The 27,132-nt window shown below is 67.0% G+C and overlaps 1 protein-coding gene across 2 annotated transcripts; it reads right to left on the bottom strand.

The window, feature by feature from the left end:
- Positions 1-948: 948 nt before the first annotated feature.
- FLNA (filamin A) lies at positions 949-26,137 on the bottom strand. Of its 2 annotated transcripts, XM_072816480.1 has the most exons (48): positions 25,998-26,137; positions 22,474-22,961; positions 19,317-19,565; positions 19,128-19,225; positions 18,861-19,008; positions 18,275-18,393; positions 18,112-18,189; positions 17,858-18,020; positions 17,580-17,780; positions 16,957-17,094; positions 16,748-16,871; positions 16,531-16,667; positions 16,257-16,450; positions 16,037-16,150; positions 15,797-15,940; positions 14,966-15,089; positions 14,719-14,879; positions 14,541-14,631; positions 14,281-14,450; positions 13,895-14,012; positions 13,535-13,797; positions 12,732-13,329; positions 12,463-12,636; positions 12,218-12,380; positions 11,968-12,128; positions 11,704-11,874; positions 11,185-11,308; positions 10,931-11,087; positions 10,111-10,300; positions 9,932-9,955; positions 7,358-7,605; positions 7,165-7,260; positions 6,882-6,984; positions 6,655-6,795; positions 6,419-6,547; positions 6,039-6,212; positions 5,781-5,942; positions 5,482-5,685; positions 5,254-5,406; positions 5,016-5,138; positions 4,665-4,931; positions 4,398-4,535; positions 4,081-4,196; positions 3,434-3,566; positions 2,511-2,687; positions 2,141-2,359; positions 1,844-2,044; positions 949-1,462 (listed from the first exon to the last, which is right to left on the bottom strand). In XM_072816480.1, exons 2-48 carry the CDS (start codon positions 22,844-22,846, stop codon positions 1,275-1,277), a joined length of 7,941 nt encoding a protein of 2,646 aa, XP_072672581.1. In that variant the 5' UTR covers positions 22,847-22,961; positions 25,998-26,137; the 3' UTR covers positions 949-1,274. The 2 variants fall into 2 exon arrangements, with proteins under 2 accessions (XP_072672581.1, XP_072672582.1); XM_072816481.1 differs by lacking the exon at positions 9,932-9,955.
- Positions 26,138-27,132: the final 995 nt, after the last annotated feature.

Raw genomic sequence — 27,132 nt, forward strand, 5'->3', positions numbered from 1 at the left:
CATGCACCGGGAGCCCGACGTGGGAATCGATCCTGGGTCTACAGGATCGCGCCCTGGGCCAAAGGCAGGCACCAAACCGCTGCGCCACCCAGGGATCCCTTGATAGGCTTTTTAGACTGGAAGGTAGTGGGGTGGTCCATGGGAAGTGAGGGACGGATGCCGCGTAGAAGGGAAGCGAGGGCCTCAGGTGGCCCCACTGTGCTGACAAGAGGGATCCATGGCAAGGCCTTGTCAGGGCAGGAGGGAGGTGACACAGGGCTATGGGGCTGGGGTGGGAGGTCGACAAACTGGCCACCTCGAATGAGTCCGCCTGGCCACTGAGCGGCCTCGAGATCCCTTGCGGCGGAAGTCCACATGTCAGCCCCTTGTCCCACGGGCACGGTGGCACATTTAAGAAGCCTGGGAGGGCAGCCTGGGTGGGTTGGCGGTTTAGCGCCGCCTTCAGCCCAGGGCGTGATCCTGGAGTCCTGGGATCGAGTCCCAGGTCAGGCTCCCCGCGCGGAGCCTGCTTCTCTGCCTCTCTCCCTCCCTCTCTCTCAAGAATAAATAAATAAAATCTTAAAAAAAAAAAGCCTGGGAGATGGCCAGGGCCTGCTGGGACTTCAAGGCCTGTTTATCCGGCCCTCCCACCCAGCACCTTGCCTCCAGCAGTCTGATCCTGGCCTGGCTCTCCCTTAGGCCCGGATCTATTCCTGGTGTGGCCTGGGGAAATGGCACCGGCGTCAGGTCCTGTTCTGGGGGCGCTACACACCTCTCACCCTACGTTGGTGTGAACCCAGGAAGGCAGACAAGACTTGAGCGCCAGTGGGCCTCCTAGAGTTGGGGATGGGGCATGGGTGGGGCAATACAGGGGCCCCGGGTGCCAGGCCTGGAGAGCTAGCAGCCGTGGCTCGCACCCACACTTTGCTCCATCCCGCAGGCCCCACTCCAAGAAAGCTCGAGGCACCCTCAGGAGAATGGAAGCAGAACGTTTATTCTTCTTGGCTGGGGAAGAGAACTAGCGGGTGGTCGTGCGTACTACCCCCATCCCTCACCCCCCCCCAGAACCGAAGAAGATAGGCAGAGCCACCAAAGGCTACCTCTGCCCGCCTCTCTCCTTTGCCTAAGTGGAGGCAGGTGAGTGCAACGCAGGGCTGGGGTGGCTGCGGTGATGGGGCGGCCAGGGCTGGCCGGGGCTCCAGGGCTGAGGAGACCAGGGGGGCTGCTCAGGTTGGGGGGATGGGTGTGGGGGCACGTCTCGTCCTGGGAGCTGGCAGCTGGCACAGGCCCAGAGATCAGGGGACCAGGACACGGTAGGGGCTGCCCGGGATGTGCTCGTCACCCCACTTGACCACCAGCGTGTACTCTCCCTTGTCCTTGAGTAGGTAAGACACGTTGTAGAGCCGGTTGCCCACGTGCTTCACCAGGATCTCCTCGCAGGGCGTCCGGGGGCCGTGCACCCCTACCAGCAGCATGTTGTTGCCTGGGGGGGAAGGGGCCTCAGTGGCACGCCCCAAGCCCTCCTCCCTTCAGCCGAGCACATGCTGAGCCCTTTTCTTTCCGCCCTGGTGGCCTCCCCCTGCCACCCACATCTGTTGAGGGGTGACACCGCCCATCCTGAAGAGTTGCCAGCTCCCCTGCTCCCCAGGCCAGCGCAGGAAACTCTAGCTCCTCCCAAGCCACTTTCCTGAAGGGTAGAGACGATGGTGGGGGGTGGGGGCAGATGGGAAGCCGCTTTAGAAGTGCCACACATGTCTCCAAAGGCCCTCCTACCCGGCGTAACCCTCCCCCCGTCCCCGGGCACTGGTCATCCCATCCTATCTCTGGCCTCGTCTTTCTGGAAGGGCGGGGGCGGGGCACCCACCTGCTTTGCTGCAGTCCACCGTGAAGCTGCTCTTTTGGCCCACATAGGCCTTGCTCAGCCCCAGGCCCTTGGCCAGCACCTTGCTGGCATCAGTGGAACCTGCCAGGGCCCCGTGCTGGGGGGCGCTGGCAGTCTTGGTCAGGGAGTCCACAAACACCGATGATGTCTCATGGAGGCTGTGGTTGCTGACGAGACGGGGACCTGCAGGTAGGGCAGGGCAGGGCAGGGTAGGGCACTACAATGTGGCCAGAGGGCCAGGCATTGGGTTGGGCACCAGCAGACTGGTGCCAAGCTCACCTGTGACTTTGGCCTTGAAGGGGCTGCCCCCGATGTGGTAGGGGCCACCATACTTGATGGAGATGAGGTAGCTGCCAGGTGCCATGGGAGTGTAGGTGACACGGTAGCCCTCGGGGCACTCCTGGCAATCCATCTTCACCTTGGAGGGCCCATCTATAGTCACCGACAGGGCACCAGCTCCCGCGTTGCTCGTGTTCACGATAAACTCAGCTGGGCTCCCTGGGGGCGTGGGAGGTCAGGAAGGGCCAGCCTGGCCCATTGCCCCATCCCCGGACTCCCATTCCCTGCCCCCCGGCGAAGCTCTGTCACCTCCTCCACGCGCCCCCCTGTCGTCGCTGAGACACACTGGAAACTGCGCCCACCGACCTACCTGTGACACCACCTTCTAGGCCGGCTCCATAGGCAGACACCAGGCCTGGGTCCCCTCCGTGCCCAGGCTCCCCAACTCGGATCTTGAAGGGGCTTCCAGGAATGTGGGTGCCATTGAACTTGACATCAATTAGGTAGACCCCGTTCTCCCGCGGGATGAAGCGTACGGCATACTTATCTGAGGGACAGAGGGCCGTGCTGTGGGCCTGAGGTCCCCGCTCTCCAGGACCGAGCACGTGGCATCCGGGAGGAGGCCTCCTCGCCCGCCGGTCCAGCAGGTGTGTGTGGCTCACGCCCCTTCTTCCAGGGACCGCACGGGGTACCCGCTCCCCGCAGCACCCACTCCCCGAAGCCTGACGGCTGCAGCCGTGGATGGCCGAGCAGCCCCCCATTGGCGCTCATGGGGCCTGCAAACCTACGAGCCGAGCACCTGCCTCCCTGCGTCCCTACAGATTACCACGATCGCCACAGCCCCTGCGTGTCACCAAGGGCGCAGGGGCTACGGGAAGGTCTCGGGGCTGCGAAGGGGCGGGACTAGCCGTGAGACTAGTGAAGTTGGCTGAACCAGCTCCGCTCACCTCCAGGCTGCCTCGGTCCCGTCCTGCAAGGGCCAGGCCCTGGCTGAGGAGGGGCCAGCCTGTGGCTGGACTTCGGGGGTCTCCCCCAGGAGCCTGCATCGCACTGCCTACGGAAGGCCTCCTTCCTAGTGCCTGTGGCTTCTGAGCCAGCCGCCTCCCCCAAGGGCTTGGGTTGGGAGTCGGGGAGGGGTCGCCTGGCTGAGGGAGCCCCAGTTTGGGCCCTGCTTGTAGAATCTGTACCTTCCTTTTGTACTCTCAGGCGGCTTCCAGCCAGCTGGGCAGGCCCGCTGCTCCCAGCAGGGCCAGGGAAGATGGGTGGGTGGCCCGGGCAGGGACAGGGCCTCACCTTGGTCGATCTCTGTGACATAGCACTCCTCCAGGGCTCCCGAGGGGCTGTGCACCTTAGCATCGATCGCCCCCTTGGCCCCGTTCAGGCTGACTGCAAAAGAGGCTGGCTGGTTGACCTTTAGCCCTGACTCCTGGAAGCACAGCAGACGTGGTTAGACACGGTGGCAGGGGCATGGGAGAGCAGGGCCCCAGCAGCAGGAAGGCCCCTGGGGTTACACTTACCCATCTGGCGTCCAATTTGGTTTAAAGAGGGAGAGCCACGGATTCTTGGGGGCCAGCAAGCTACACGCACACGCCCCCGCCCCCAGATCCACACTCGGCACTCACACACCCAGGCAGCAGGGACGGAGGGCAGCCCTCAGCCCTGGCAGGCTGTCCCTCTTTAAACCTCAGCCCCGGTGCACAACGGGCACAGGCTTCTGTTCAAAGCCTTTAGACCTGAGACACGAGAAAAACTCCACACAGCGGGCAGGGGTGGTTCCTGCCAACCCCAAGCGTGGGCTGCACCCGGCCAGAGCAGAGGCCCGGCGCCCCGAGCTGGGCTGGGCGGGTCACTTGACACAGGGCCAAGGCCTGCTCTGTGCGGCGGCTCTGGTCTGGCCGGGCCCAGGGGCCCCAGGCGGGCGGTTTCTCTCGGTGCCTCACCTGAAGACTAGAAACAGTAAGGCGGCGGGCATCGCCAGACGGAGAAGCCACAGGCACTACGAAGGGGCTGTCGGGGATGTGCTCCTCGTTGAACTTGACTGAGACCTCGTAGTCACCTGCGCAGGGAGAGAGCACAGAGGACGTGCTTGGAGGGCCCCGTCGGTCAGCGCGGACGCCTCCCACTTCCCACAAACAGCCTGGGTGGCCCTGGGCCCTCAGGGTGGAGGGTGGGAGCCAGGTGGAGCTGTCGGTGTAGACCCAGGCCAGCACCCACACCCAGGCGCCGCTCCCCGCGACCCCAGCCAGGCTCTCCGTACCTGGCTCCTGGACCACATAAGCCACACCACAGGACCCGTCCTTGCGGTCCTCGAAGGAGATCTCAGCCTTGCTGGGGCCCTCGACAGCAATGGCCAGGCCCCCAGCGCCAGCTTCCCTGGTCCAGATGCTAAATTCAGCTGTGGGAAAGCAGGGCGTGCTCATGGAAGGCTGCTCTCCTGACGTCAGCACGGCTGCTGGCTCCTTCCTCAGCTGCCCCGCGCCGCCCCAGCCCTGCGGAGCAAAACCCTGGCGGGAAGCAAGCGTACCTGGCACTCCAGCTTCAGCCCGCTCCAGGCCGGGGCCTCCAGCGCGGACTTTGTGTGCTCCCCCTTCCCCCAGGGGCCCCACGGTGAACTGGAAGGGGCTCCCGGGCACGTGCTGGCCCTTGTACTTGACGCTGACCGTGTGCATGCCCATCTCAGCAGGCACGAAGCGGATGCAGTAGGTATGGTTCTCCCCTTCTACGATCTCGGCCTCGTGGGTCTTGCCCGATGGGCTGGTTACCTGGGCTGTCATGTCCTGGATGCTAATTTCTGCAGGTGGGGACAGCCTGGTGAGCAGGAGGCCTGGGCCCCGGGGCCCCCCAAGGCCCCCCCCTGGCTCCCCACAGTGCCTACCGGGGATCTTCAGGCTGAGGTCACAGTGACTGCCAACGTTGGCTACCGACGGGGCCCGTCGCCGGCGCGTGATGCTCTCCTTCACCCGGCCCTCTCCCGTTACCTTCACGGAGAAGGGGCTGCCTGCGGGGACAGAGCACAGCCCGCGCGTCGTATGGGTCACGTTTCCGCGGCGGGGTCCGGGGTGGGCACAGAGGGTGGCTCCATCCGGGGGGCCGCGTGTGGGTACCCCACTCACCGGGCACGTGCTGGTCGGCGAACTTGATGTTGATGATGTAGTTTCCGGGCTCCGTGGGGCAGTAGGTGACCCTGCAGGTGCCATCCTCTAGGTCCTCTGTGTTGATGTCCACCTTGCTGGGGCCCTCAATGGACAGGCTAAGCCCGCCATAGCCTGCGGAAGGGACGCCGCTGAGCCGGGGCCCCGAGCACAGGGCTCTGGCCCCAGCTGGTCGGCCCCCCCACCTACCTGCGTCACGGGTGTCGATGATAAACTCCGCAGGCTCAAACGTGTGGCCTTCGTGGAGGCCCTGGCCGGAGACCCGCACGCGGCTGGCATCCCCGATCTCCGACTGGCTGATCACCACAGGGATGGGGCTGCTGGCCACGTGCTGGCCGTTCTTCTTCACGTGCACCAGGTGCTCCCCTGTCTCCTTGGGCACGAACGAGATCCCTGGGCACAGGCCGGGGCGGTCAGCGGGGGAAAGGCCTGCCCACCCCCCCACAGCCTCCCTCCTTTCCAGAAGGCCCTGGCCCCCAGCCTCTTACCCACGTGGCCGTTGCGCAGGCGCTTCAGCAGACAGGGCTCCTCCCGGCCCGAGGGGGGCACGACAGTGGCCGTCAGCAGGCTGAGGTCCGTCTCGGAGATATTGATGGGGATGTCGGCAGCGGAGCCCACCTTCAGGTGGGACATGCGCATGGAGTCGTCACCTGCCGGGGGACGACTGCTGTATGCCCAGGTGCGGAGGGGGACCGTGGCCACCCTGCCACCTACCTGCTTTTGTCACTGCTCCCAATGCCACCCACCTGTGACCCTGGCGGTGAAGGGGCTGCCTGGGATGTGCTGCTCGTTGTACTTGACCAGGATGCTGTAATCCCCGGGCAGCACGGGCAGGTAGGAGACGCTGCATGTCCCATCTTGGTTGTCGGTACAGCTGATTTCTGCCTTGGAGGGGCCCTCGATGGCCAGGGACAAGCCCCCTAGAGAGAGTCACCGGTGAGGATGGAAACCATGCCCAGGACCGCCGCACTGAGAAGGGAAGAGCCCCCGTGGGCAGGCCGAGAGGCCAGAGGGGCAGCATGGGGAGCCCCACTCGGGAAGCGTCTCCCCTGCGCCCGGCTCGCCACTGGATGCGGGCGGGGGCCCCGCGGCACACAGCCCAGCTAAGGTTCGAGGCGCCGCTCACCCTCTCCTGCATCCTTGGTGTTAACGGTGAAGACGGCAGGCTTGTTTACCACTCCGTGCGTGAGGCCAGGCCCGTACGCAGTGACGTGGCCGCAGTTGACATAATCCACGTAGAACTGCAGGGGGCTCCCTAAGGCAGGACAAGGGGCCATGTGCACGGGGTCTTGTGTCCCCTTCCCGGGTTCCCCACCAACCCAGGTCCCTTGGAGGCGGCGACAGCGTGCTATCGAGGCGCACCTGGAATGTGCATGTTGTCATAGCGGATGTCCATCTCGTGCAGGCCGGCTTCACTGGGTGCATAGCGAACGGTCACAGTGCCGTCCTTGTTGTCGGTGATGGCTGGCTGCGCCACCTTGCCCGAGGGCATCCTCACCTCCCCTGCGGGGCAGCGGGGCCAGGGTCAGAGCACCCTCTGGCAAACCCTGGCCTCTGTGGCTCTCGAGCTCTTTCCTGCCCCCACTCACCCGTGATCTCGCCTTTCTTGATGGTGAAGGGGATGACAAGGTCGAAGGGCCTCAGGCTGGTCACATCCAACCCATTGACACCCATTAGGGGTCTCTCCGGGGCCTGCGGTGGAGACCAGAGGGCCTGAGTGAGGGGCCATAGGAGGGGCGGAAATCCCAGGGGAAGCATCTGGGGGTCCCTCCTCACACGTGGCAGGATGGGGCCTCACAGGACACCCCACTAGCCTGTCCCCAAGTGTCCCCCAGGGCTAGGAGAGCCCAAATGAGGCAGGTGAGGCCGTACCCAGGTCTGCTGGCCACCCTGGGCATAGGTGTAAGGTGGGGCCAGCTGCTGAGGCCGAAGCGGGGGCTGCGCTGCGGGCTGGTCCCCAGCTAGAGCCTGCGGAGCAACACAAAAGGGGTCGGAGAGTCTAGTGTCTGGAAGGTGGGGACAGGGCAGGCTCCACCCCGGCCCCTCGAGCCTGGCCCCTCCTGACCGTCACTTGGAAAGGGCTGTTGGGCACGTGCTCGCCGCCAAAGCGCACGCAGATGACGTATTTGCCCGGCTGGGGGGCCGTGTAGAAGATGTCAAAGGTGCCGTCCTCATTCTCCACCACGTCCACGTCCACCTCGGAGCCGTCGGGTGTGCACACCGTGCAGGTCACCTTGCCCTTGCCCGCCGCCTTTGTGTCGACGGTGATCACCGTCTCCTCCCCGATCTGGATGGTGGGGCCAATGCCAGCACCTGGTGGGGCGGGGCGGGTCCCCAGAGGGGGGGCCGGCGTGTGAGCTCGGCACCGGAGCTGCTGCCATGCGCCTGCCGCCCGCCCGGGCCTCGATTGCCACCACCAAGCGCAGCCAGGCCTCCCCCCCGCCCCCCAAGCCGGGACGGTGAGGGGTTTCTCAGAAGGCAGGAAAGGTTCCCCGAGCCGCCTCAAGCCAGGGAGTCCTGTCTTGGGGAGAGCCCTCCGTGGGAAAGGCCGGATGGGTGGCACACGGGTGTCTGGGACCAAGGAAGGGCCTGGAGGCCCACGAGGCCACCGCTGCTGCCAGGACACGACTTGTCCGCTGCCACCTCCCTGGCCCCCGTGGCCTCAGCCGGCGCCGTGGGCCAACACGGGCCCCCTGGCTGGGTCCACAGCACCTCCGCCCCTGCAGCCTGGCCCTGGCAGCGCCACGTGCAGATGCGGTGAGGCAGAGAGTCCTGCTGCAGCGTGGGGTGCGAGTGTGACACTTGCCCCCCGCCCAGGCCTGAAGGTGCAACTGGAGTTTCCTGACAACTGAGAACACTCGCTCAACCGGGGGCTCGTGCTGAGGGGTGGCCGGCGCGGCCCGGCACAGGCAGGGGGCTGGGAGCGGGGAAGCAGGGGGGTAGCGGGGTTAGCACCCAAGCAGCACAGCGCAGCAGGCAGTGGCAGCACCCAGGGGAGAGAGGGACAGGGGGCCCAAGCCACAGCCACCGCCGCTAGGGTGCAAGGGCAGAGCAGCTGAGCAGCCTCTAGGGCCCCAGAGTGCCCGAGGAAAGGGGGGGGACAGTGACGTTATGGTTTGAGCCTAGCCGTGGAGGCCTGGGGGGCTGTGGGCTGCGAGGCCTGGCAGTGAGAGTGCTTCCTGCAGCCCGGCCCCGCGGGGAAGCAGCTAGGAGCACCCAGCCCACTCAAGGGCTGTTTAAGGGGTCCCCCTGGCCGGCCTGCCGCTGAGCTCCCCCACTGGCCGAGGGCTGCTGCCGCGCCCGGCTCCGCGCTGGCCTTCCACGGCTCCCTGACGCTCTAGACCTGGCCCCTGCCGCCCGGCCCGCCCCGGGAGGCGTCACCTCCCCCCGGCCTGCTCTCCGCGGCTCGTGATCTGGACCCCCGTCCAGTTAGCGGCTGGCACCCTGACCTCGGTCACCTCCAACTGCTCGCTTTCCCCGCCCAAGTCCCTGGGCAGGTCTTGGCTGCTCCATCCTAACTACCCTTCTCGAGTTGGCTCCCCGCTTAAGCCGCATGGCTGCCAAGCTGGCCCAAGCCACCACTAGGTCTGATCCAAAAGTGGGGTCTCCTGTCGGGCTCTCTGCCTCCGTTCTGCGCACGGCGGCCAGGTCAACAGAGACCACTCCTTCGACCACGTCTTGGCGCTGTTCCCCTGGTCCCGAGGCCCTGGCCCCCGCCCTGGGCACACGTGCCTGTCATCTCAGACCCTGGCGCCTACGCTGCCAAGCCGTTGGGCCCTTGCCCAGAGACTCTAGCCACCCTCTAAACCTTGTCCTGGCTCCCCCACCCAAGCTCCAGGCCTGCAGCCTCCAGAGGCTCCCACGTAACTGTCGCCTCTTACCGGGGTCCCTGGGGTGCCTGGCTGGGGCGAGAGCTGCCCTCCCATGCCCAGGCAGGAGAACCTCCATGCCTGGTTGGGTCCTATCTGAATAACGTCACTGCTGGGGAAGGGGGCGGGGGGAGGGAAGGAGGCAGGGAGGGCGGGCAGGCCGCCGAGTGCACTTTGGGGCTCTGAGGCTGGGCTGGGCCCTGCCATGCTACCCGCCCAAGCAGTCGACGCTGGTGCTATTGCACTACCAGCCCGCCCCACCCACTCATGCAGTCTGTTCCTCCCCCGGCCTGGGACACACAGGCCCCTGGGACGTGGGGATGGAGGTCTGCGGATCTGGCCAGGGCCCGGGACTCCCACTGGTAACGGGAGACCCCTCGTCCCCTCAGCCCGCGCAGGAGCCCTTGCCACGGAAGGAGGAAGTGAGAAGGCAGGGCCTGCTGCTGCCCACCCCTGGGACTTCCCCAGGGTGCCAAGATCCCCAGACCCCAGAGCCCCTCAGTGGGGTGCATCTCAGGATGCACCTCACCCCAAAGCTCTCAGCTGCAACCCGACGTCTCAGGTGGGGAAACGGAGGCCCAGAGAGAGGGAGGGCCGGAGCACTCACGCTCTGCTCTGGAGGCCTCCCCGGGCGCTAACCCTCCAGCTCCCCCTCTATCCCTGCCAAGAGCTGCAGCTGGAACTGTCCTGGGAATCGGCACGGAAGAGGAAAAAGGAAGCTGCCCTCTGGGCAGGAGGGGCATTGGGAGTGGCCCCAGCAAGCAGCTTACCTAGCCCGTGACCTCCGATTGACACTGAGGTGAGAGGGCAGAGAGCAAGGAGAAAGGTCAGGTGAGTCACTCAGGGGGGCGGCCCCCACTCCCACACGCCGCCCCAAGCAGCGAGCCCTTGCACACAGGCACACCCAAGCCCCGTGCTGAGCGCCGCGGCCGCAGGCAGGCCGGCTCACCTGTGACCGTGCACTTGCTGGCGTCGCCGGTGGGCACAGCCCGGACGCGATAGGGGGAGAAGGGGATCTCGTCGCCACCATACTTGATTAGGATGGTGTAGCGGCCCGTCACGTCTGGCACGTAGGCCACCGTGTACGTGCCATCGTGGTTGTCTTGGATGTGCGTCTTCTTGGGCTTGCCCTCGGGGTCCTGTGTGGCAGAGCATAGCGCAGGCGGTCGGCCCGGGGCCAAGCCAGGCCCAGGAGGGCCTCAGACCCTCTCGGAGGAGCCAGCACCCGGGGCCGCCTCCAATCACTCAACCGCTGTGGCTCCAAACAGCTGCCTGCGCCCGGCGCCAACCTTTACTTTGCCACAGCCGGCCGGGATCCAGAGGGGGGTCCCGAATGCCCGATGCGCCGTTGCGTGACAACGGCCAGGGCCGGGGAGCCGGGTGCCCGGCCTGCTTTAGCGCCACGACCACCTCCTGGCCCCCATCCTTCCGCCCCAGGGCCTGCTCCAGCACTCGGAAGAGCCCCCTGGAAGATCTCGGGGTCCTCCTACCCACCCCACGAGAATGTTCCAGGTGGACAAGCTGAGGCAGCAAGGGCTCTGGCTGTGTGCTCAAAGTCCGCACTGAGCCAGTGTGTGCGTGGCAGGGGGGGGCCCGCGCCCGTCACCGGCGGCCTCGAGGCAAGGGATCCGGCCTCGCTGGCACGGCTCCCGAGGGAGGCCGCGGACCTGGGCTGCTGCCCCCTCTACCGCGCGCCGCTCGGGCCTAGGCTCCTCTGTCCCTCGCCTCCCGTGCGCCTGGGGCTGCGATTCGCCAGGCGGTCAGCTCACCGTGATCTGCACGGCCAGCAGGCCCTCTCCCGCGTCCTTTGCGTCGATGGTGAACTCCACGGGCAGGCTGGCGGGCACACCGGTGGTGTTGAGCCCGGGGCCGCTGGCCTTCACCTTGCTGGCATCGTGTGTAGGCAGCACCTTGACCTTGAAGGGGCTGTGGGCCGGGGGGGGGGAGGGTTACGTGAACGGTCAGGAGGCCTCCGGGTGCTCAGCGCAGCACCTTCCCGCTGGCGGCAGGCCCGGCCTCCTACCTGCGGGGCACCTCTTCCTCCCCGTACAGCACGGAGATGCTATAGGGCCCCTCCCGGCTGGGCACGTAGTTGACGGTCTGGGTGCCGTCAGCGTTGTCCACGACGTCCACGGGCTCCACCAAGCCTGGTCCCAGTCCCAGAGAGACACTCAGCCAGTTGCCTGGGGTCCCAGTGCCCCCCAAGGCTTGGCTTGCCCTCCTGTCCGCACCTCAGGCCTAGACCTTGCTTGGTCCTCACCTGCCCCTCTCTAGGTACGGTCCTGAGCCCCTGTGACACCAGACACTAATCTGGGTGCCACCTTGGAGCCTGGACCGCCCTCCCCTCCTGCCACATCTGCTCAGGGACCAAGTGTGTCTGTTCTATGTCCTGGCGGTCCTCTGTCCTGGGCCACTGGCTTCCCTGTGGCCTGAGGCCCCTCCATGAACTGCCTGAGTGCCTGCCCCAGCCTCTGAGTGCTGGACATCATCCAAGAAGACCGTGCCCTCCTGCCCGCCCACTCCCAGGCAGGCGAGCACTCACCTTTGGGCCCCTGCACTTTCACCTGCAGAGGGGCCACACCAGCCTTGCTCGTGTCTACCTGGAAGGACTGAGGGAGGTTGGCACGGACCATGCCAGGACTCAGGCCAGGCCCAGAGCACTTGACCTTGGACGCATCTGTCACATCATGCACTGGGACCTTGAAAGGACTGCCTGCAGAGGGAAGAAAGAGGACGGCCATGTGCGTGTGAGAGCCGAGGGCCGGCCACCAGTCGCGGCCCAGGCCGGGCTACGAGGCCCCCTCACCTGGTACTTGGTGGCCACCGTAGGTGACGTTAAGGCTGTAGGTACCGGCCTCATAGGGGATGTATTCCACCGAACAGCTGCCGTCCTTGTTATCCATGCAGGACATCTTGGCCTCGGAGGGGCCCTCGACAGCCAGGCCCAGGCCCCCGGTGCCGGCACCCCTGCTCCAAACAGTCATCCGTTATCTCGGGGGGCTCCGAGGCCCACCGTCACGGCCCCACAGCCCCTGGCCGCCCAGGTGTGGGCTCACCTCGTCTCCACGGTGAACTTGTTGGGCTTGTTGGTGGTGCCGCTCTGGATACCTGGCCCATGGACCCGCACTCGGGAAGGGTCGCAGCCCTCGGTCACAGGCACTTGGAAGGGGCTGCTGGGCACAGGGCTGCCATCATAGGTCACGTCCACGGAGTGGAGCCCTGGAGGAGGGCAGGCCGGGTCAGGGGGCGGCGAGGCCACCCTGTGTCTGCGGCCCCGTCCCCCGGGAGCCCCGGCACGTACCCTCCTCATATGGCGTGTACTCCACTTTGTACGTGCCGTCGCCACAGTCCTGCACGTACGTCTCCGTCAGGTTACCCGAGGGGTTGGCCACACGCGCCTTGACGTGCGGCCCTCCGGTCTGCGTCAGGGCCCGGGCGTCCACGCTGAACTCGGTGGTAGCCTCTCGGAAGACACCTGCAGGGGCGGGCGTGAGGAGGAGGCGTGGGGCTCCAGGGGACCCTCGGGGCGCTGGCCTCCGCCCACCCCCACGTCCCACGGCAGGGCCTCACCTTGGCCCTCGATCCCAGGCCCGTAGCACTGGACGCCCGAGGTGTCTACGGCAGGCTCCACCTGCAGCTTGCTGGGGAAGTTGGGCACGGGCTGGCCGCCGTACTTGATGGTGACCGTATAGGCCCCGGGGCAGAGCGGGATGTAGGTGATGGTGTGTGTGCCGTCACCGTGGTCCTGGATGTGCACCTCGGCCGGCAGCCCCGCCTCGGAGCGGATTTCGATGGTCAGCTCCGCGCTGCCCGCGCTGGAGCAGTCTACGTGGAACTGGCCGGCCTCCCCCGCCGTGGCCCGCTCCAGGCCGGGGCCCGAGCACTTGACCTTCGAGGCATCGAAGCAAGGAACCACGTGGGCCTTGAATGGGGAGCCGGGGATGTGGGTGTCAGCAAAGAGGATGTTGATGTTGTAGTCCCCGGGTTCGGTGGGCACGTAGGACACGGAGCACGTGCCGTCCCCGTTGTCCAGGCACTCGAGCTGGGCCTCGCAGGGGCCCTCCACCGTCAGGCCCAGGCCACCCATGCCGGCCCCCTTGGTGTCGATAGTGAAGCGGGCAGGGGAGCCTGCGCTGCCCCCCTGCAGCCCTGGCCCGAACGCCTTCACCTGAGGGAAGAGGGACTGGTCAGGCGCCAAACCCAGATCACCTCCCTGCCCCTTGACCCCAGACCCCCAACCTGACCTTTCTCTTCTTCTGGCTACCCTCCCCCCACTGGCTAGGGGCCCCGGGCAGGGCCTCCGGCCATAGGACAAAGCTGAGAAAGGGGGAGGGCGAGCCTGGGCAAGAGGTGGGCCCTCCCATGCCCCTTACCTTGCTAGGCTTGGTGGGAGGCAGCGCTTCCACAGGAAAGGGGCTGCCGGGCACAGGCACGCCATCGTAAGTCACCTCGACCTCATAGGGCCCCTCCTCTCGGGGCACGAAGCGCACCACGCTGTTGTCAGCCCCCAGGCCTGGCTCCACCTTGCAGGGCACGGCTGTGCCTGAGGGGCCCGTGATCTTGGACGCCACTTTGCCTTGGCCACCGGCACCCTTCGATTTGACTGTGAACTCCTGATCTTTGCCGACATCCACCTCTGTTGAGATGACGAAACGAGGGAGAGAAATATGGCAACCGGCCGAGGCAGCCCCTGGGGCATCCTCAGTGACCATGACGGGGCCCCGGCTACTTACTCTCTCCCAGGCCAGACACCTTGATCTTGCTGAGGTCTAGGCTCGGAGACACCCCCACCGAGAAGGGGCTCTTGGGGATGGGATCCCCTCCATAAGTGACATTGATGCCCACTGGACCCTGGAAAGGGTGCAGAAAGGCAGAGTCTGGAGTCAGCATCCTGGTCGCCCTGGCCTGTGCCCTCCCCACTCGGGCACGGAGGAGGGCAAACCACGGGCTCTGCCCCCTGCCCCACCCCCAGCCTTCCGTGCTAGCTCTCTCCCAGCTGGGACTCGAGAGTGGGGGGGGAGCTGTCTGGAGCAGCCCGCCCAGCCCGCCGCTCCAGGAAGCCCACGCGCTCGGGAGGGAGGTGTCATTGAGGAGTGCGCTGCTGGGAGGTCAAGGTTACCTGCTGCACAGGAGTGTACTTGACCGTGTAGGTGTTGTCGTGGTGGTCAATGATGTCCACATCACGCACCGCGTCCCCCTTGGCCAGCCCTGAGAACTGGACGTCCGGCTTGCCTTTGCCGGCCGCTTTGGCATTGATCGTGAAGTGGGTGGGTTTTCCAAGCTCAACGCCTGAGGAAGCACAATGGCCATGTAGGGGCACCTTGCCCCAAGCCTCCTTGTGGCCCCCCGACTGCCCCACAGGGTGCTGCTCCTCCTCACCAGTGCGACTGAGGCCAGGGCCCTCGGCCTTCACCTTGCTGGCATCATGGGAGGGCTCCACCTTGACCCGGATGGGGCTGGTGGGTGTGGCCTGCAGGGAGTGGGAGGAGTAGGGCTCAGGGGGAGAGCAGCACCCCCACACTGAGCACCGTTAGGGGCTGGGGGCAGCGGCACCCACCTGGTCAGCAAAGAGGACCATGATGGTATAGCTACCAGCTCCACGGGGCGTATACTTCACCGTGAAGGTGTCATTGTCGTTCCGGATGATGTCAAAGTCAATGTCGGCCTCAGTGGGGCCCACCACGCCAGGAGCACACTTGATGCCGATGCTGACATCACCTGTGGAGGTGGGAGCAGAGGCTGGGATCGCATCGGGCCACCCCGCCCCTTGCGCACCTGCCCACCTGCCCAGGGCGGGGCCTCACCCTGGCCGGCCTCAGTGCAGTCCACAGTGAAGTAGGTTGGCTCGTGAGCCTTGAGCCCCGTCTTGGCTACTCCAGGCCCGTATACCTTGACCTTGTTCGGGTGGCTCCCGGCTCCCACGTTCACCTGCAGGGCACGGGGGGCAAGGGCAAGGGCATGACCAGCCTGGAGAGCCAGGGCTTTTTCACCCAGTGGCGGGCGACAGGCACACCAAATGGTACCACCACCTCGGGAAGGGGTTTAGTGGTTCTTCAAATGATTAAACATCTGGGTGGCCACCTCGCAGGGCAGTTCCACCCGGAGGGGACGATGTGTCGGGAGGGAGGAGGTCACTCATCCCCACAAACACTTGTCCTCAAACGTTCACAGTGGCATTACTCCGAACAGCCGAAAGGCAAAAAAAAAAAAAAAAAAAAAAAAAAGTCCACGTGGTCCGTGCCCACAACAGAAGACTCATCGAGGCCTGAACGGGCGGGAAGTGCTGATTCACGCTACGGGGGGGATAACGAGCGGGAGCAACCGCGTACAAAAGGCCACACACCGTACGAATGCGTCCCGAGCAAACGTCGGGAATAGGCAGCGGCCGGGACGCAGAGCAGCGGTTGCTCAGGGTAAGGGGGTGGAGGGGGGTGGAGGGGGTGGAGGGGGGTGGAGGGGGGACGGGTTTCTTTGCGGATGATGGAAACGTCCAAACGTGCGCAGCGAGCGGACGCCAAGGCACCCAGAACACTAGAAGTGGGGGACCCGGGCGGTGCCGGGGTTCTCTGTAACCGACCCGGATGAGACCCGAAGCAGGCACCCGAGGCAGGTGGGCGACGGGGCGCCCGGCTCACCCGGAAGGGGCTGTTGGGAATGCTGACGCCGCCCCAGGACACCATGGCCGTGTGCTTCACGGGCTTCCTGGGCACGTACGAGCAGCTGTACGTGCCGTTGCCGTTGTCCTTGACCGTTGCGTCCACGGGGCATCCCTCGTTGTCCTGGAGCACGGGCGGGAAGGAGCAGCCGGGGGTCAGTGCCCCGGTCCCCGCCCGCCCCGCGCCCCATGTCCCCGCCCCGCGTCCCCGCCGCCCCACCTGCACTTGCACCCGGAGGGCGGCCTTCCCGCCGTGCTTGGCGTCCACCGTGAACTCCGCCGGCTTATTGACAGCCACACCTGTCTTCTCCAGCCCAGGCCCGCGCGCCTTCACCTGAGGACAGGCCACCCAGGTCTCAGGACATCAAGGGTGGTCCCCCGCCCCCCGCGGGGACCCCGAGTGCCCAGGTCCCCAAGCGGGTGCAGCAGGGGCCCCGTACCCTGTCCGGGTGGAAGTCCTGGGGCGCCTCGCGGATGTCGGCCATGAAGGGGCTGAGGCGGATGTCCTCGCTGTTGCACAGCACGTGCACCGCGTACTCGCCGGCCTCCTGGGGCCAGTAGCGCACATCGCAGGAGCCGTCACCCTTGTCATCACATTCGATCTTGGCCTGCGACGGGCCCTCCACAGAGAAGCCTGGCGACAGCAGCGAGTCCCGTGAGCGCCCGGCCCCACGCGGTGGCCCCCCCGCCCCCCCACCCCAGCCCCCAGCTCACCCAAGGTGCCCACGTCGTCCCCGATGGCCTCCACCACGAAGTCGGCGGACTTGCCCACGACGCCGCCCTCCAGCCCGGGGCCCCAGGCCCGTACCTTCTGATTGCCACACTCGGTGCCCACCTTCACCTCGAAGGGGCTGCGGAGAGACAGCAGGGGCCGTGAGGGCCCGGTGGGGGGGGGGGTGCCACCTGGCCGAGGGCTCCACCACGGCCTCACCTGCGCCCGATGTTCTGGCCGCCCCACGTGATGGTGACGGTGTACGTGCCGGGGACCATGGGGTAATACTCGAAGCCGTAGACGCCGTCCCCCAGGTCCTTCTGCTTCACGCGCTCCTCGCCCTCTGCCCGACACAAGGGAGGGCGTCAGGCCTGCCCAGCCGCAGCCCCGAGGCCACCAGCGGCCATCCCAGCTGCAGCCCGACTTACTGGGGCCCTTCACGGTGACCTTGAGGTCCCCACTGCCGGCGCCCTTCGTGTACACCTTGAAGTCCGCGGTCTCCTTCACCCGCACGCCCTTGGGCTGGAGGCCCCGGCCAACGGCGCGGCAGGCCCCCGGGTTACAGGCTGTGGGGAGAGGCCCAGCTAAGCCACCGGGAGCCGGCACCGGGGGACCCCGCCCTCCCCTCCCACGGCTGGGCCGTCCGAACCTGGGGGTCCCACAGGATGGTGAAGGACATGCAAGAAAGAACCGTGCCCCCGGGACCCGGGGGGGCCGGCCCCCCGCCCACCGCCCGCCCGCCCGCCCCCTCCCAGAGGAAGACAGATCCAAGTACCGTTGACCCCGTGGGCAGAGCAGAGAGCAGCAGGTTTCTAACAGCTGGAGCGAGATCTTCTGAAGGTGAAAGCGTGGAGGAGAGAGACGGAGGAGGGCGAGAGGAGGAGGAGGAGGAAGGGCCCCAGCAGGGGAGGAAAGAGCGCCCGGACAGTGGAAGCATAGAGGCCCAGGGTGCCAGGGCAGGGGCTGGGGGGAGTCTCGCCCTAGCTGCGCCCCCTCCTGAGGGAGGCCCAGTCTACAGCGCCCCACGTGGGGGCGGCTGGGACCGGCCTACCTTGGCCAACAGTGACAGTGTAGGGGCTGCGAGGGATGGGCACGCCAGCGAAGGTGACGTGCACCGTGTGGACGCCCTCCATGGTGGGCTGGTAGCTGCAGCGGTACGTGCTGTCGCCCCGGGCTTCCAGCTGAGGCTCCACGGTGCCCTTCTGCCCCGTAGGGTCCTGGATCACGACCTCCACCTCACCCGTGCCAGCTCCTGCCACAAGGGACCGGCTCAGCTCCTAGATGGTCCCTGGACCCCCGCTGCTCTGCCCTCAGCAACAGCCTCCTCACCTGCCGTGAAGATCTCGAAGTAGGTGGTCTTGTTGGCGATGTTGCCGCTGGGCTCCAGGCCAGGGCCCTGGGCAGTCACCTTGCTCGCATCACCCTGGGACTTGTCCACATACACCTCGAAGGGGCTCTTGGCGATATGCTGGCCGGCAAAGAGCACGGTGACCTGTCCCCGGGAGGGGCGGGCTGTGAGGGCAGGGTCAGGGCCTTCCGGCCACTGCCCCCGCCGCCAGCCTCCCCGCGGGCTGAGGGCTCACCTTGTGAGTCCCGGTCACCTCGGGGACGTACCAGACGGAGAAGGTACGGTTCTTGTCGTTGTTGGCTGTCACCTTCGCCTGCGGTGGGAAGGAGCGCGTGAGCCCCGCTCTGAAGGGAGGCGCTGCCGCACCCGCCCGCCCGCCCGCCGCTCGGTGGCCCTACCTCCTCCTGGTGGCCGGCGGGGTCCTCCACGTACACCAGCACCTCTCCCTGGCCTGCGCTTCGGGTCTCCACCGTGAACTCCGCCCGCTTCTTCACCATGTTGCCCGTGGGCTCGATGCCTGCCGGACAGGGCCCGGGAGCTGTGAGCCGGCTCCGAGCACTGCCACCCCACCCCAGGGCCCCTCCGCTTCAGGTCCAGCGTCCTTCGCTGCCATCATCCCTTCAGGGGTGCTCTGAGCTGGGTCCACGGATTCCCAGTGAGCCCCGGCCCAGCGCCCTGCTGCCTTTTTTCTGGAACCCTCGCTCGGGCATGCCTGGGCCCTAGCTCCTGCGCGACACCCTGGCGGGGTTTTGTCTCTGCTGACGGTAACGCAGCCGGCCGCTCCCTCCCTGACCACGCTCCACCTTGCGCTGACTCGGGGAACTTCTGGCCGGGTGGCCAGGTGTGTGCAGCCTCGACCCATTCGTTGGACTGCGAGGGGGCACCTGACAACCCAGCCCCTACGGAACCAAAGGGTTCCCAAGACCTCCGAGCCCCGAGGAGACGCGGCTGGCACGCAGGGCATCCCCAGCCCGCCCTCCTCACCTGGCCCGTAGGCTCGGGCTTTCTTCGGGTTGAGTTTGGGCCGCAGGGGAGCCCCTGGCTTCAGCTTGGCCTTGGGGAACTGGGACAGGTAGGTCATGACGGAGTGCTCGTCCACATTGGGATCCACGATTTCCTCGGGCGTGATCACCTATCACAGATGCCAGATAGAGGCCACTTGAACGCCAGGCCTCAGGTCCCAGGATGTGACACAGCTCCCCACGGGGACCGCAAGCCCTGGATGGCCCCACGCAGCCGGGCAGGGGGTACCTGAGGGATGCCCAGCCAGTCATCAGCCTGCTGCATGGCTTCCCTCGCGTTGTTCACGGGCTTGCTGGCGTCCCAGGAGTCCCAGTCAGGACACAGGCCTGCGGCGCAAGGAAGGCTGTGGGTTGGAGGGGGAGACGTCCGCGGGCCCCCTTGCAGGCCGCCCCCACGCCCCTCTCCTTCCCCGCTCACCTGGGGCACAGCTGTCGACGAGGGCACCCAGGGCCCGGCCGCTCTGCCAGTCCCGGCTGAAGTTGGTGATGGGGAGCTGCGGCAGCTTGTTCTGAATCCAGCCCAGGAGGCGCTGCTTGGGCGTCTGCTTCTTGGCTTCCTCATCCTCCTCCTCATCCCACATGGGCATGGAGATGGAGTAGTGCAGGATCAGAGTCCAGATGAGGCCCAAGATCAGCTTCAGGTTCCCATCCACGATGGCCTTGCTGTCTGTGAGGAGAGCGAGGCCTGAGCGGGCAGGGGGCCGCCGTGGGCGTCGCTGTGTGTGTACAGGCCGCGTGGCCACTCCAGGCGACTCGGGGCCCTAGGGAGGGGGCGGGGCCCCCCGAGGGTGGCACGCCGGTCACCTCTCTGCTAGGCTCCTTGGGAGTAAAGGAGATGAAAGGGACCGCGGGGAGGGACAGATCCCCACCGTACAGTCGGAGGAGGGGTGCTGCTGGAAGGGCTCTGGGGCTGCCCGTGTCCTGGGGTCCCCAGGGGAGCGGTCAGGACAGCGCGGCGCAGCAGGCCTCGACACGGGCCCCCTGAGCTGACCCTAGCGGGGGCCGGGGCCAAGGCCAAAGAAGAGGAAGGCTGCCCAGTGGGGCGGTTGGGAAAGCAAGCTGTTGCCTCAGGGTGGGTGGGCGGGTGGGCCAAGGGCCTGGCAGGGGAAGTGGAGGCAGGGGAAGTGGAGGCGTTGGGCAAGGACCCTTTGGGTGGAGGATGTGAGCCCCACCCCCACTTCCTCAGTTCCCCCACCACCCCCCACAGACCTAAACTGGGAGCGGGCCTGGGGAGGGTGGCAGTGAGGACAAAGGAGCCGCCGGTGGCGCTGCGTGGCCTGGACTCGAGGGGAGCCAGCAGAGATGGGGTGCCACCTGGGGTGCCGGGCAGGACACATTGCAGAGAGCCCCTCACCCGGCCTGAGGAGGAGGGGAAGGGGGAGGGGGAGGAGGGCCGAGCTGACACGCCTGGGTGGGGCACCCGGGGCCCAGCTTGGGAGCTGGGGTGGCAGGAGCCATGGGTGGGGTCCTGGAGTCCTGCTGCCTCAGCAGAGCTCGCCGCCGCCGCCGCCTGCCCTCCTCACCACCTAACGGGGTGCTGGGCCTCAGGCGGGTGGCTGCCAAGCTCACCACAGGGGAAGTGGTTAGGGCGGGCACCCAGCACCCTGTCGCCACGGCAACCCCTCCAGGCTCTGGACCCCACCCAAGGCACTTGTGGGTCTCAGCTTCCTAAGGGTGGGGCCCTGAAAAGGGGAGGGCGGTCTAAGAGCCACTGGAGTCCTGCACCCCCCATCGACATCAAGAGAAAATACTTGTGGGATGAGTCAACTCGAGGGTGGGAGGGAGGGGATGGACACCAGCAAGAGGGCCACCAGTGACAGGCAGCCTCTGAAGCCAGGAGGCAGGACCTCGAGGACCAGCTGAGGCACCCAAAGCAAGTCCCAGACTGAGCTTGCTCCCAAGTTCTGCACTACTGCCGCGCCGTCCCCACTCGGCAGGTGGGGCTGGCGGAGGGGCTTCGGGCCAGGGATGACTGGAAGGTTCAGAGAAGACCGAGGGCCCAGGACCAGCCAGGGCTTCCCAGTAACCCCACCGCCAGAGTCCTGCGGGGACTTGGGACGCACAAGGCCAAGCGCATCAGCCTTAGTGGGTTGGGCTGGGCCCTCCCCCTGGTCCATGGGAGGCCAGCCTAAGCCCTCCTCATCCCCCTCACAAAAGAGGGAGGGAAGAGAACCGGGGCCCAGGGTTGGGAGACAGCCCATTGGAGTGGCCCCGCCCCATCCCACCCCCTTTCCCCAGCCCCGGGGCTAGCCCGCCCCCTCCCTCCCCTAATCACCGCTGCTTTCCAACATTTTTTTGCCTTATATGGCAAAGCTCTGGGAACTAGGCCTGCTCCAGCCAGCTCACAAGAGGAGGAGAAGACGGGAGGAGGGAGGAGGAGACCCCCCCCAGACAGCTGGGGTGTGGCCTGCCTCCCCACATCCGGTTGCCCCCCCACCCAAGGCTCAGAGATGACTCAGCTTGCCTAGACGGAGGCTGGGACTGAGGGGTGGGCCTCAGCCTCGACTGGCATTCCAAAGAAAGAGGTGGGGCCCGGGAGACCTGCCCTCTGAGTGGCTGGGGGCACCTGAGTCCCGAGTCCCTTAGACTCCCAGGCTCCGTAAGGCTCTTGGCCTCAGGGACAACTGGAAGAATTGTGAAGAAAAGAAAGCGCTCCTCCTGCCGCTGTAACACGCTGCCCCCGAGTCACCAGTCCTGGTGCCTGTCCCTGAGTGGCCCCCATCCTGAGAAGAGCCTGGGATGCTGCAGTAGGTCTGGTCAATGCCAGCCTCACGAGTCCGGTGACACGGACGCCGGGTTGGCGGCGAGCCCAGTGCATGCTAGAGTACCTCCCAACCAACTCGTGCATTCTAGATGCAGAAAAGCGAGTTGTACATGGAAGCAAGAGTTTGGCTGAAGCTCCACAGTAACTTGGTGTTGGAGTGGACGACAAACCAGCTCCCTTCACTGGCCAACTCCTCTCAAGTGCCCTTTGGCTAGCCACGGTCCTCTGTGGCCCCCAGTTTCCCCAGGGGAGATCTAAACTGGGGGTTGGGGCCATCTCCAATGAAGGACCCACCAACTAAGGCCAAAGAGAGCCAAGAGCCCTAGACAATGGGACCCTTAAGCTCCAGCACCCTGTTTAGGAACTACAGAAGCTCGGGAAGGCCAGAGGGCCCTTCCCAGACTGCTGAAGGGGGTGGGGGGTGGTGAGCCCCTGGCTCCCCCTCCTCAGGGATGGGGTGCTGGGCGCAGGGCCAGAGCCCGGCCAGTGCCCGCCTTCCGCAGGCCATCTCCCACCGCGGGTGCAGTGGCGGGGGCGCGGCCTGCGGAGGATGTGAGCTCAGCCTGGGCGCGGGCCAGCCGGGGTGCGGCGGGCGGGGGCGCGTAGCGGTCTGCACGCCCGGCCAGCCTGCCAGCGCGCCTTTGTTCTCGAGGCCTGCGTGCAGGAGCCCGGCGGCCCCGGGGGCAGCGGCGGGGCTAGGGTGGGGGGTGGGGTGGCTGGGAGGGGCCAGCCCAGGAGAGAGGAGGACGCGTGGAGCCCCCGCCCTCGACCTCGATCTCCCCCGTGCCACAGGAGCGACCCGCGCCCTCACCGATGGACACGAGCTTGATGCTCTCCCGGTCCAGGAACTCGAGCGCCACCGACACGTTCTCGAGCTGCATCTGGCGGAAGGTGGGCCTCTGGTTGTGCTTGCGGTGCATCTTCTTCTGGCTGAGCACCTCCAGCAGCGCGATGAGCCGCAGCCCATCGCTCAGGTCCGTCTGCAGGTTGGCGATGCGCTTGCTCACGCACTTCAGGTGCTCGTTGCACCAGCGCGTGAACGTGTTCTGCTGGATCTTCTTCCACGGCGCGTCCTCGGCCAGGTCCTTCTCGGTGGCTGGCATCTCGGCGTCTCGCGTGTCGGCACCGCCGCCCGGAGCCGCGCCTGCCGCGCTCTGGCCCGCCCGGGAGTGGGAGCTACTCATTTTGAGGCGCGAGGAACTGAGGGGCGGTGCTGCAGCCTCGGCGAGGGGACGGCCCTTTAATTAAAGTCGCAGGCACCTCCGCGCGCGCGGGACGAGGCAGACAGTGAAGATTGTGCTGCGGAGAGAACGAGCCCTTTAAATGCGGGCGGGGGCGGGTTCCGTGGGGGCGGAGCCACAGCGGGGCGGGGCCGCGGGGTGGGGCTTGGGGCTGCGCCCGCCCCGCCCCGCCCGTCGGAATGCCCCCTTCAGCCCCCAGTCCCAGCGGCGCGGCCCGACCCCGAGGCCCTGGGGAGGTCGCCGCGCCCCGAGGGGGTCAGGGTGCACCCCAGCCCCGCCGCCCTGCACCAGCCCTGCAGGAAACGCTGCAGCAAGGAAAGGCTGAGCGGCGTCTGGCGCTGGACCACTCGGCCTCCGGCAGGCACGCCATACAAGGGACTTTCCTCCTCCGAGGCCCCTGAGGAGGAGGGGCGGTGTTCCCGCTCCCTGAGTCACGCGGGCTCCGACGGTCCCCGCAGCCCCCTGCCCCCTGCCCCCTCCGCACCCCGCGCTCCCCGGCCGCCCCGGGCCGGCCGCGCCTCCGCCGCAGCGCGAAGGGACCCCGATCCCGAGAGCGGGCCCTCGGGGCCGCGGGGCCCAGGCCCGGGCAGCAGCCGCCTCGGCCCCCGGTGCCACCCCGCCCCGCTCCGCTCTCCACCTGCGCCCGTCGTCCCGCAGGTCCCCAGCGCCTCCCACCCTCCCTCCCTCCCTCCCTCCCACTGCGCCCGGGAGGAAATGGGGCACTGGGCCAGGAGGCCGCGGGCACCCCAGGAGCGGGCATCCTTGCAAGGCACTGGGCGTGCCCGTGGGCGCTGGCAGGGGGCCGAGCCCGGCGTGCGGGCGGCGGCCAGCGTGCGCCCGACCCCCGCGCCAGCCACCTGGGGCGTCGGGGCTTTCCTCTGCTGTCCAGGGCGTCCCCGTGGCAGCCTGGGGGGGCGGGGAGCCTTCAAGCCCCCGACGACCTGCTGGGCCGGCTCTGCGCGCTTGGGCCTGGGTGGGCCCCGGGGTGAGCCGAGCACAGGGGGCCCCGGCGTACTCGCGGGTGAGCGCGCGAGGTTGCAAGGCCGTGGAGAGCTATTCACTCAAAATCAAGTTTTTGGTGGTCACACCGGGGAGACCGAGACCGCAAAGGTGCAGCGGCCGAGGCCTGCCCGGACGCCACTGCCACCCTCTTCCTCAGGAGCCAGCCTGCCGGGGCTCACTGAGCGGGGACTCACTCCTCCCGGTCCTCTGTACGTTCCTCTGCAGGGTCCCTTCTCTGCGTTGGCCGAGGAAGGCAGGTCTGTCTCCCACTTGTTAAACCGAACTTCAGACTAGTAGTAAGTCACGTGATAAAGAGCAGAGGACGAGGGCAGCCCGGGCCGCTCGGAGGTCTAGCGCGGCCTTCAGCCCAGGGCCTGATCCTGGAGACCCGGGATCGGGTCCCACGTCGGGCTCCCTGCGTGGGGCCTGCTTTTCCCTCGCCCTGTGTCTCTGTCTCTCTGTCTCTCATGAATAAATACAAATTTAGAAAAGAATCTTAAAAAAAGAGCAGAGGACCAGGAGGCCCGGGTGGCCAGTGCGTCATGCCCAAATATGGCTGAGTCTGAGGCAGCCCTGGACGCCTGCGTTACCCACGGTGGGGCTGCCGTCCCACTCGGCATCTCCCCTGCCCTCCAGGACGCTCACTTTGGGGCTGCCTGTCACCCCACTGGGGTTTCCAGTCGGAGGCCCACCCCATCTGCACTCTTCCCTCTGCTGACCACTGTCAGACACACCTGCACGAAGCACACCACGGTGCCTGGGAACTGGGGGCGGGAACCCATACGGACCTCTCCCTACGCAGGGCCCATGCAGGGCGAGGCGATATTTGTCCTGGTCTGTCCCCCTGCCCCACTGGAAAGCAAGTTCCCAAGGACAGAATTACACGGAGAATTGGTTTTCTCTCCACTAAGTGCCATCGACTGGGTCATGTGTTCATTCAGTGACGGTCAGCAGCCAGGGACACTAAGTCGGAGCAACCGATCCATAGTCCGCTCCAGCAGAAAGGAGCACAGAAGGTGGGTGTCCTGGCTTCCCGTCCCACCCTCTCCCTATTTGGGGGAGACTGTCGGTGGGTGTACAGGGGGTTTGGCCCCAGGAAACATAGTATCGCCACCAGATGGCGCCCCATCCCAAAGCCCCCAGATCGGGCAGTCCTTGGAAACCAAAATCCAGCTCTTTCATATTTTCCCTTATTTGGAGTAGATTCTGGGATGTTAGACACACCCCGCCCCCCACCCCACCCCGGGGCCCTCAGACCCCAGGCCAGGCCCTCCTACGGGGGCGCTTGGGCGGCTGGAGAAAGCCGCACAATGGCACGGGGAGCAGAGAGCGGGGCGGGAAGGGCCAGCCCCGGTGCCGCAGGTGAGGACACTCATTCCCTGAGCTCCCACCTTGACCCTGTGGCCTGGAGCACGTGCAGGTGGACCTGCCAGGGGATTTCACCTACTTTTCCTGGACCCGGCTGGCAAGGGCATGTGGGGATGTTGCGCTCACATCCTGACTGGCGGTGAACATCCAGCTCCGCGCCAACCTGGGACGGGGCCCAGCCGGGGAATGTGGCCCATAGGAGGAGCCCCTGCCTTCGCGCCTGGCCACACCCCTGCCCCAGCCCCCATGGAGCGCCGCAGCCCCGGAACCAGCTCCCCGGTGCCCCACGCAGCTGGTGCCAGCGGGGAACCCGCTGTTGTCCCCCCCCCAGGGGCCACACTGGCTGCGGACGGTCCCAGGTGGCCACTCGCGCTCAGCCCGCACAACGTCCTGCTCTCGGGGCCCTTCTTCCCCAGACAGTAACGCGGTGGCTGGCTCACGGGCACCCACTTGGCCCACGTCGCGCCAGACGGCCCGACACCCTATGTCTGGGGGACCCCTGCGGCCTGGGGCTCCCACAGCCCTGGGCGCGGATGGACGTTCGCGGGTAAAGCAGGGCCGGCAGCCCCCGGGCACCGCGCTCCCAAGTTCAGGAATCCCAGCTGCGCCCGGCCTGGGCGCGGTTCCGCGCCGGCGCCTGCGTTCTTGGCGCCCCTCCGCCCTCCTTCGGCTCCCCGGGCCGGGCCGCAGGCTGCGCGGCGGCCGTGTCGCGCGGAGGCCTCACCTGCTGTCCCTGCGAGCGGCCCGCGACTGCGGGGGTGGCGCCGGGGTCGCCTCTGCGCCCGCGCCCGGCGCCTCGGGGTTCCGCTGGCGTCCGCTGAGCGCCGCGCGCCTCCACGCGAATGGGCCGCCGCTGCCCGCCTTCTTTTGGCCGCACCCCCGCCCCGCGCCCGCCCCGCGCCCGCCCCGCGCCCGCCCCGCGCCCGGCCCGGCGAGAAAGCCTTAATTGGTAAAATCGCCCAGGAGCCGGGGGGCGGGCGCGCCGTGAGCTCCAGAGCTCGGCCGCCCGGCGACGCCGCCACCCCCCGCCCGCGATGAGCTCACCGCCCGGCGAGGTCCGCCTGGGGGGGGGCTCGCCTCAAGATCCCGCGGGGTCTCGGGGCCCACGGCTCAGCCCAACGGCCAAGGCCACGCCCTCCAGGGAGCCGCCCACAGTCGCGGCCCCCTGCGTTTGCCCCAAGCCGGGGCGGCGGGGCAAGTGGGGCTCTGCCCCCTGGGCTGGCGGGGCTGCGGGTGGGGTCGCGCGGCAGGCCGTTGCAGGTGTGCACTGAGCTCCTGGCGCCCGCAGGGCCGCCGCGGGCAGGGACCCGAGGAGCGAGCTCCTGACTGCCCCCCACGCGGCCCCTGCTGGGTGCCAGGCCCGGCTGGGAGCCCCCTGCGGACCACGACTGGGTGCAGCCTGCAGTGCGGGAGGGCGCCTGGCCGCGGCCCGGTACTGCTGACCGGGTGGGCACCTCCGCTCTGGCGCTGCCAGGCCCCCTTCCTCTTCCACAGGCCTACTTCTTGGTAGCTTCAGAGGCGGCTCAAATGTCACTTCCTTGGGGAAGGTCACATTAAGAAGTGTCATTTTAACATTTTGCCCACAACCCTCAGTGAGAACTACGGTTTCTGTCCCGAGCCAGTGGCGCGCCCTTGCCGTGGGAGAGTGCTCACCCTCGCACACACGCACATGGACGCAAACAACTGAAATAAACGTTTCACAAAATGAGACTTTTCCTAAGTACCTGAAAAGCACTCTGACCTTTTTTATTCTTTTCTACCTCATTAAAAGGGAGGAAGAGGGGCGCCTGGGTGGCTCAGACGGTTGAGCGCGGGACTCTTGATCTGCACTCAGATCGGGATCTCAGGGTCCTGGGATG

The sequence above is a fragment of the Canis lupus genome, chromosome X, assembly GCF_048164855.1.
Source record: "Canis lupus baileyi chromosome X, mCanLup2.hap1, whole genome shotgun sequence".
In the NCBI taxonomy this organism is placed as follows: Eukaryota; Metazoa; Chordata; class Mammalia; order Carnivora; family Canidae; genus Canis; species Canis lupus.

Bases quoted from the DNA above. Each gene is read 5' to 3' on its own strand.
- FLNA (XM_072816480.1), bottom strand. From the start codon at position 22,846: ATGAGTAGCTCCCACTCCCGGGCGGGCCAGAGCGCGGCAGGCGCGGCT. The intron at 16,872-16,956 runs GTAAGTCGGGCT...TGTGTCGGGCAG, and splicing joins GGTCACCGTGAAGGGCCCCA to AGGGCGAGGAGCGCGTGAAG. The intron at 7,606-9,931 runs GTAAGCTGCTTG...CCGCCCCACCAG, and splicing joins AATCGGAGGTCACGGGCTAG to GTGCTGGCATTGGCCCCACC.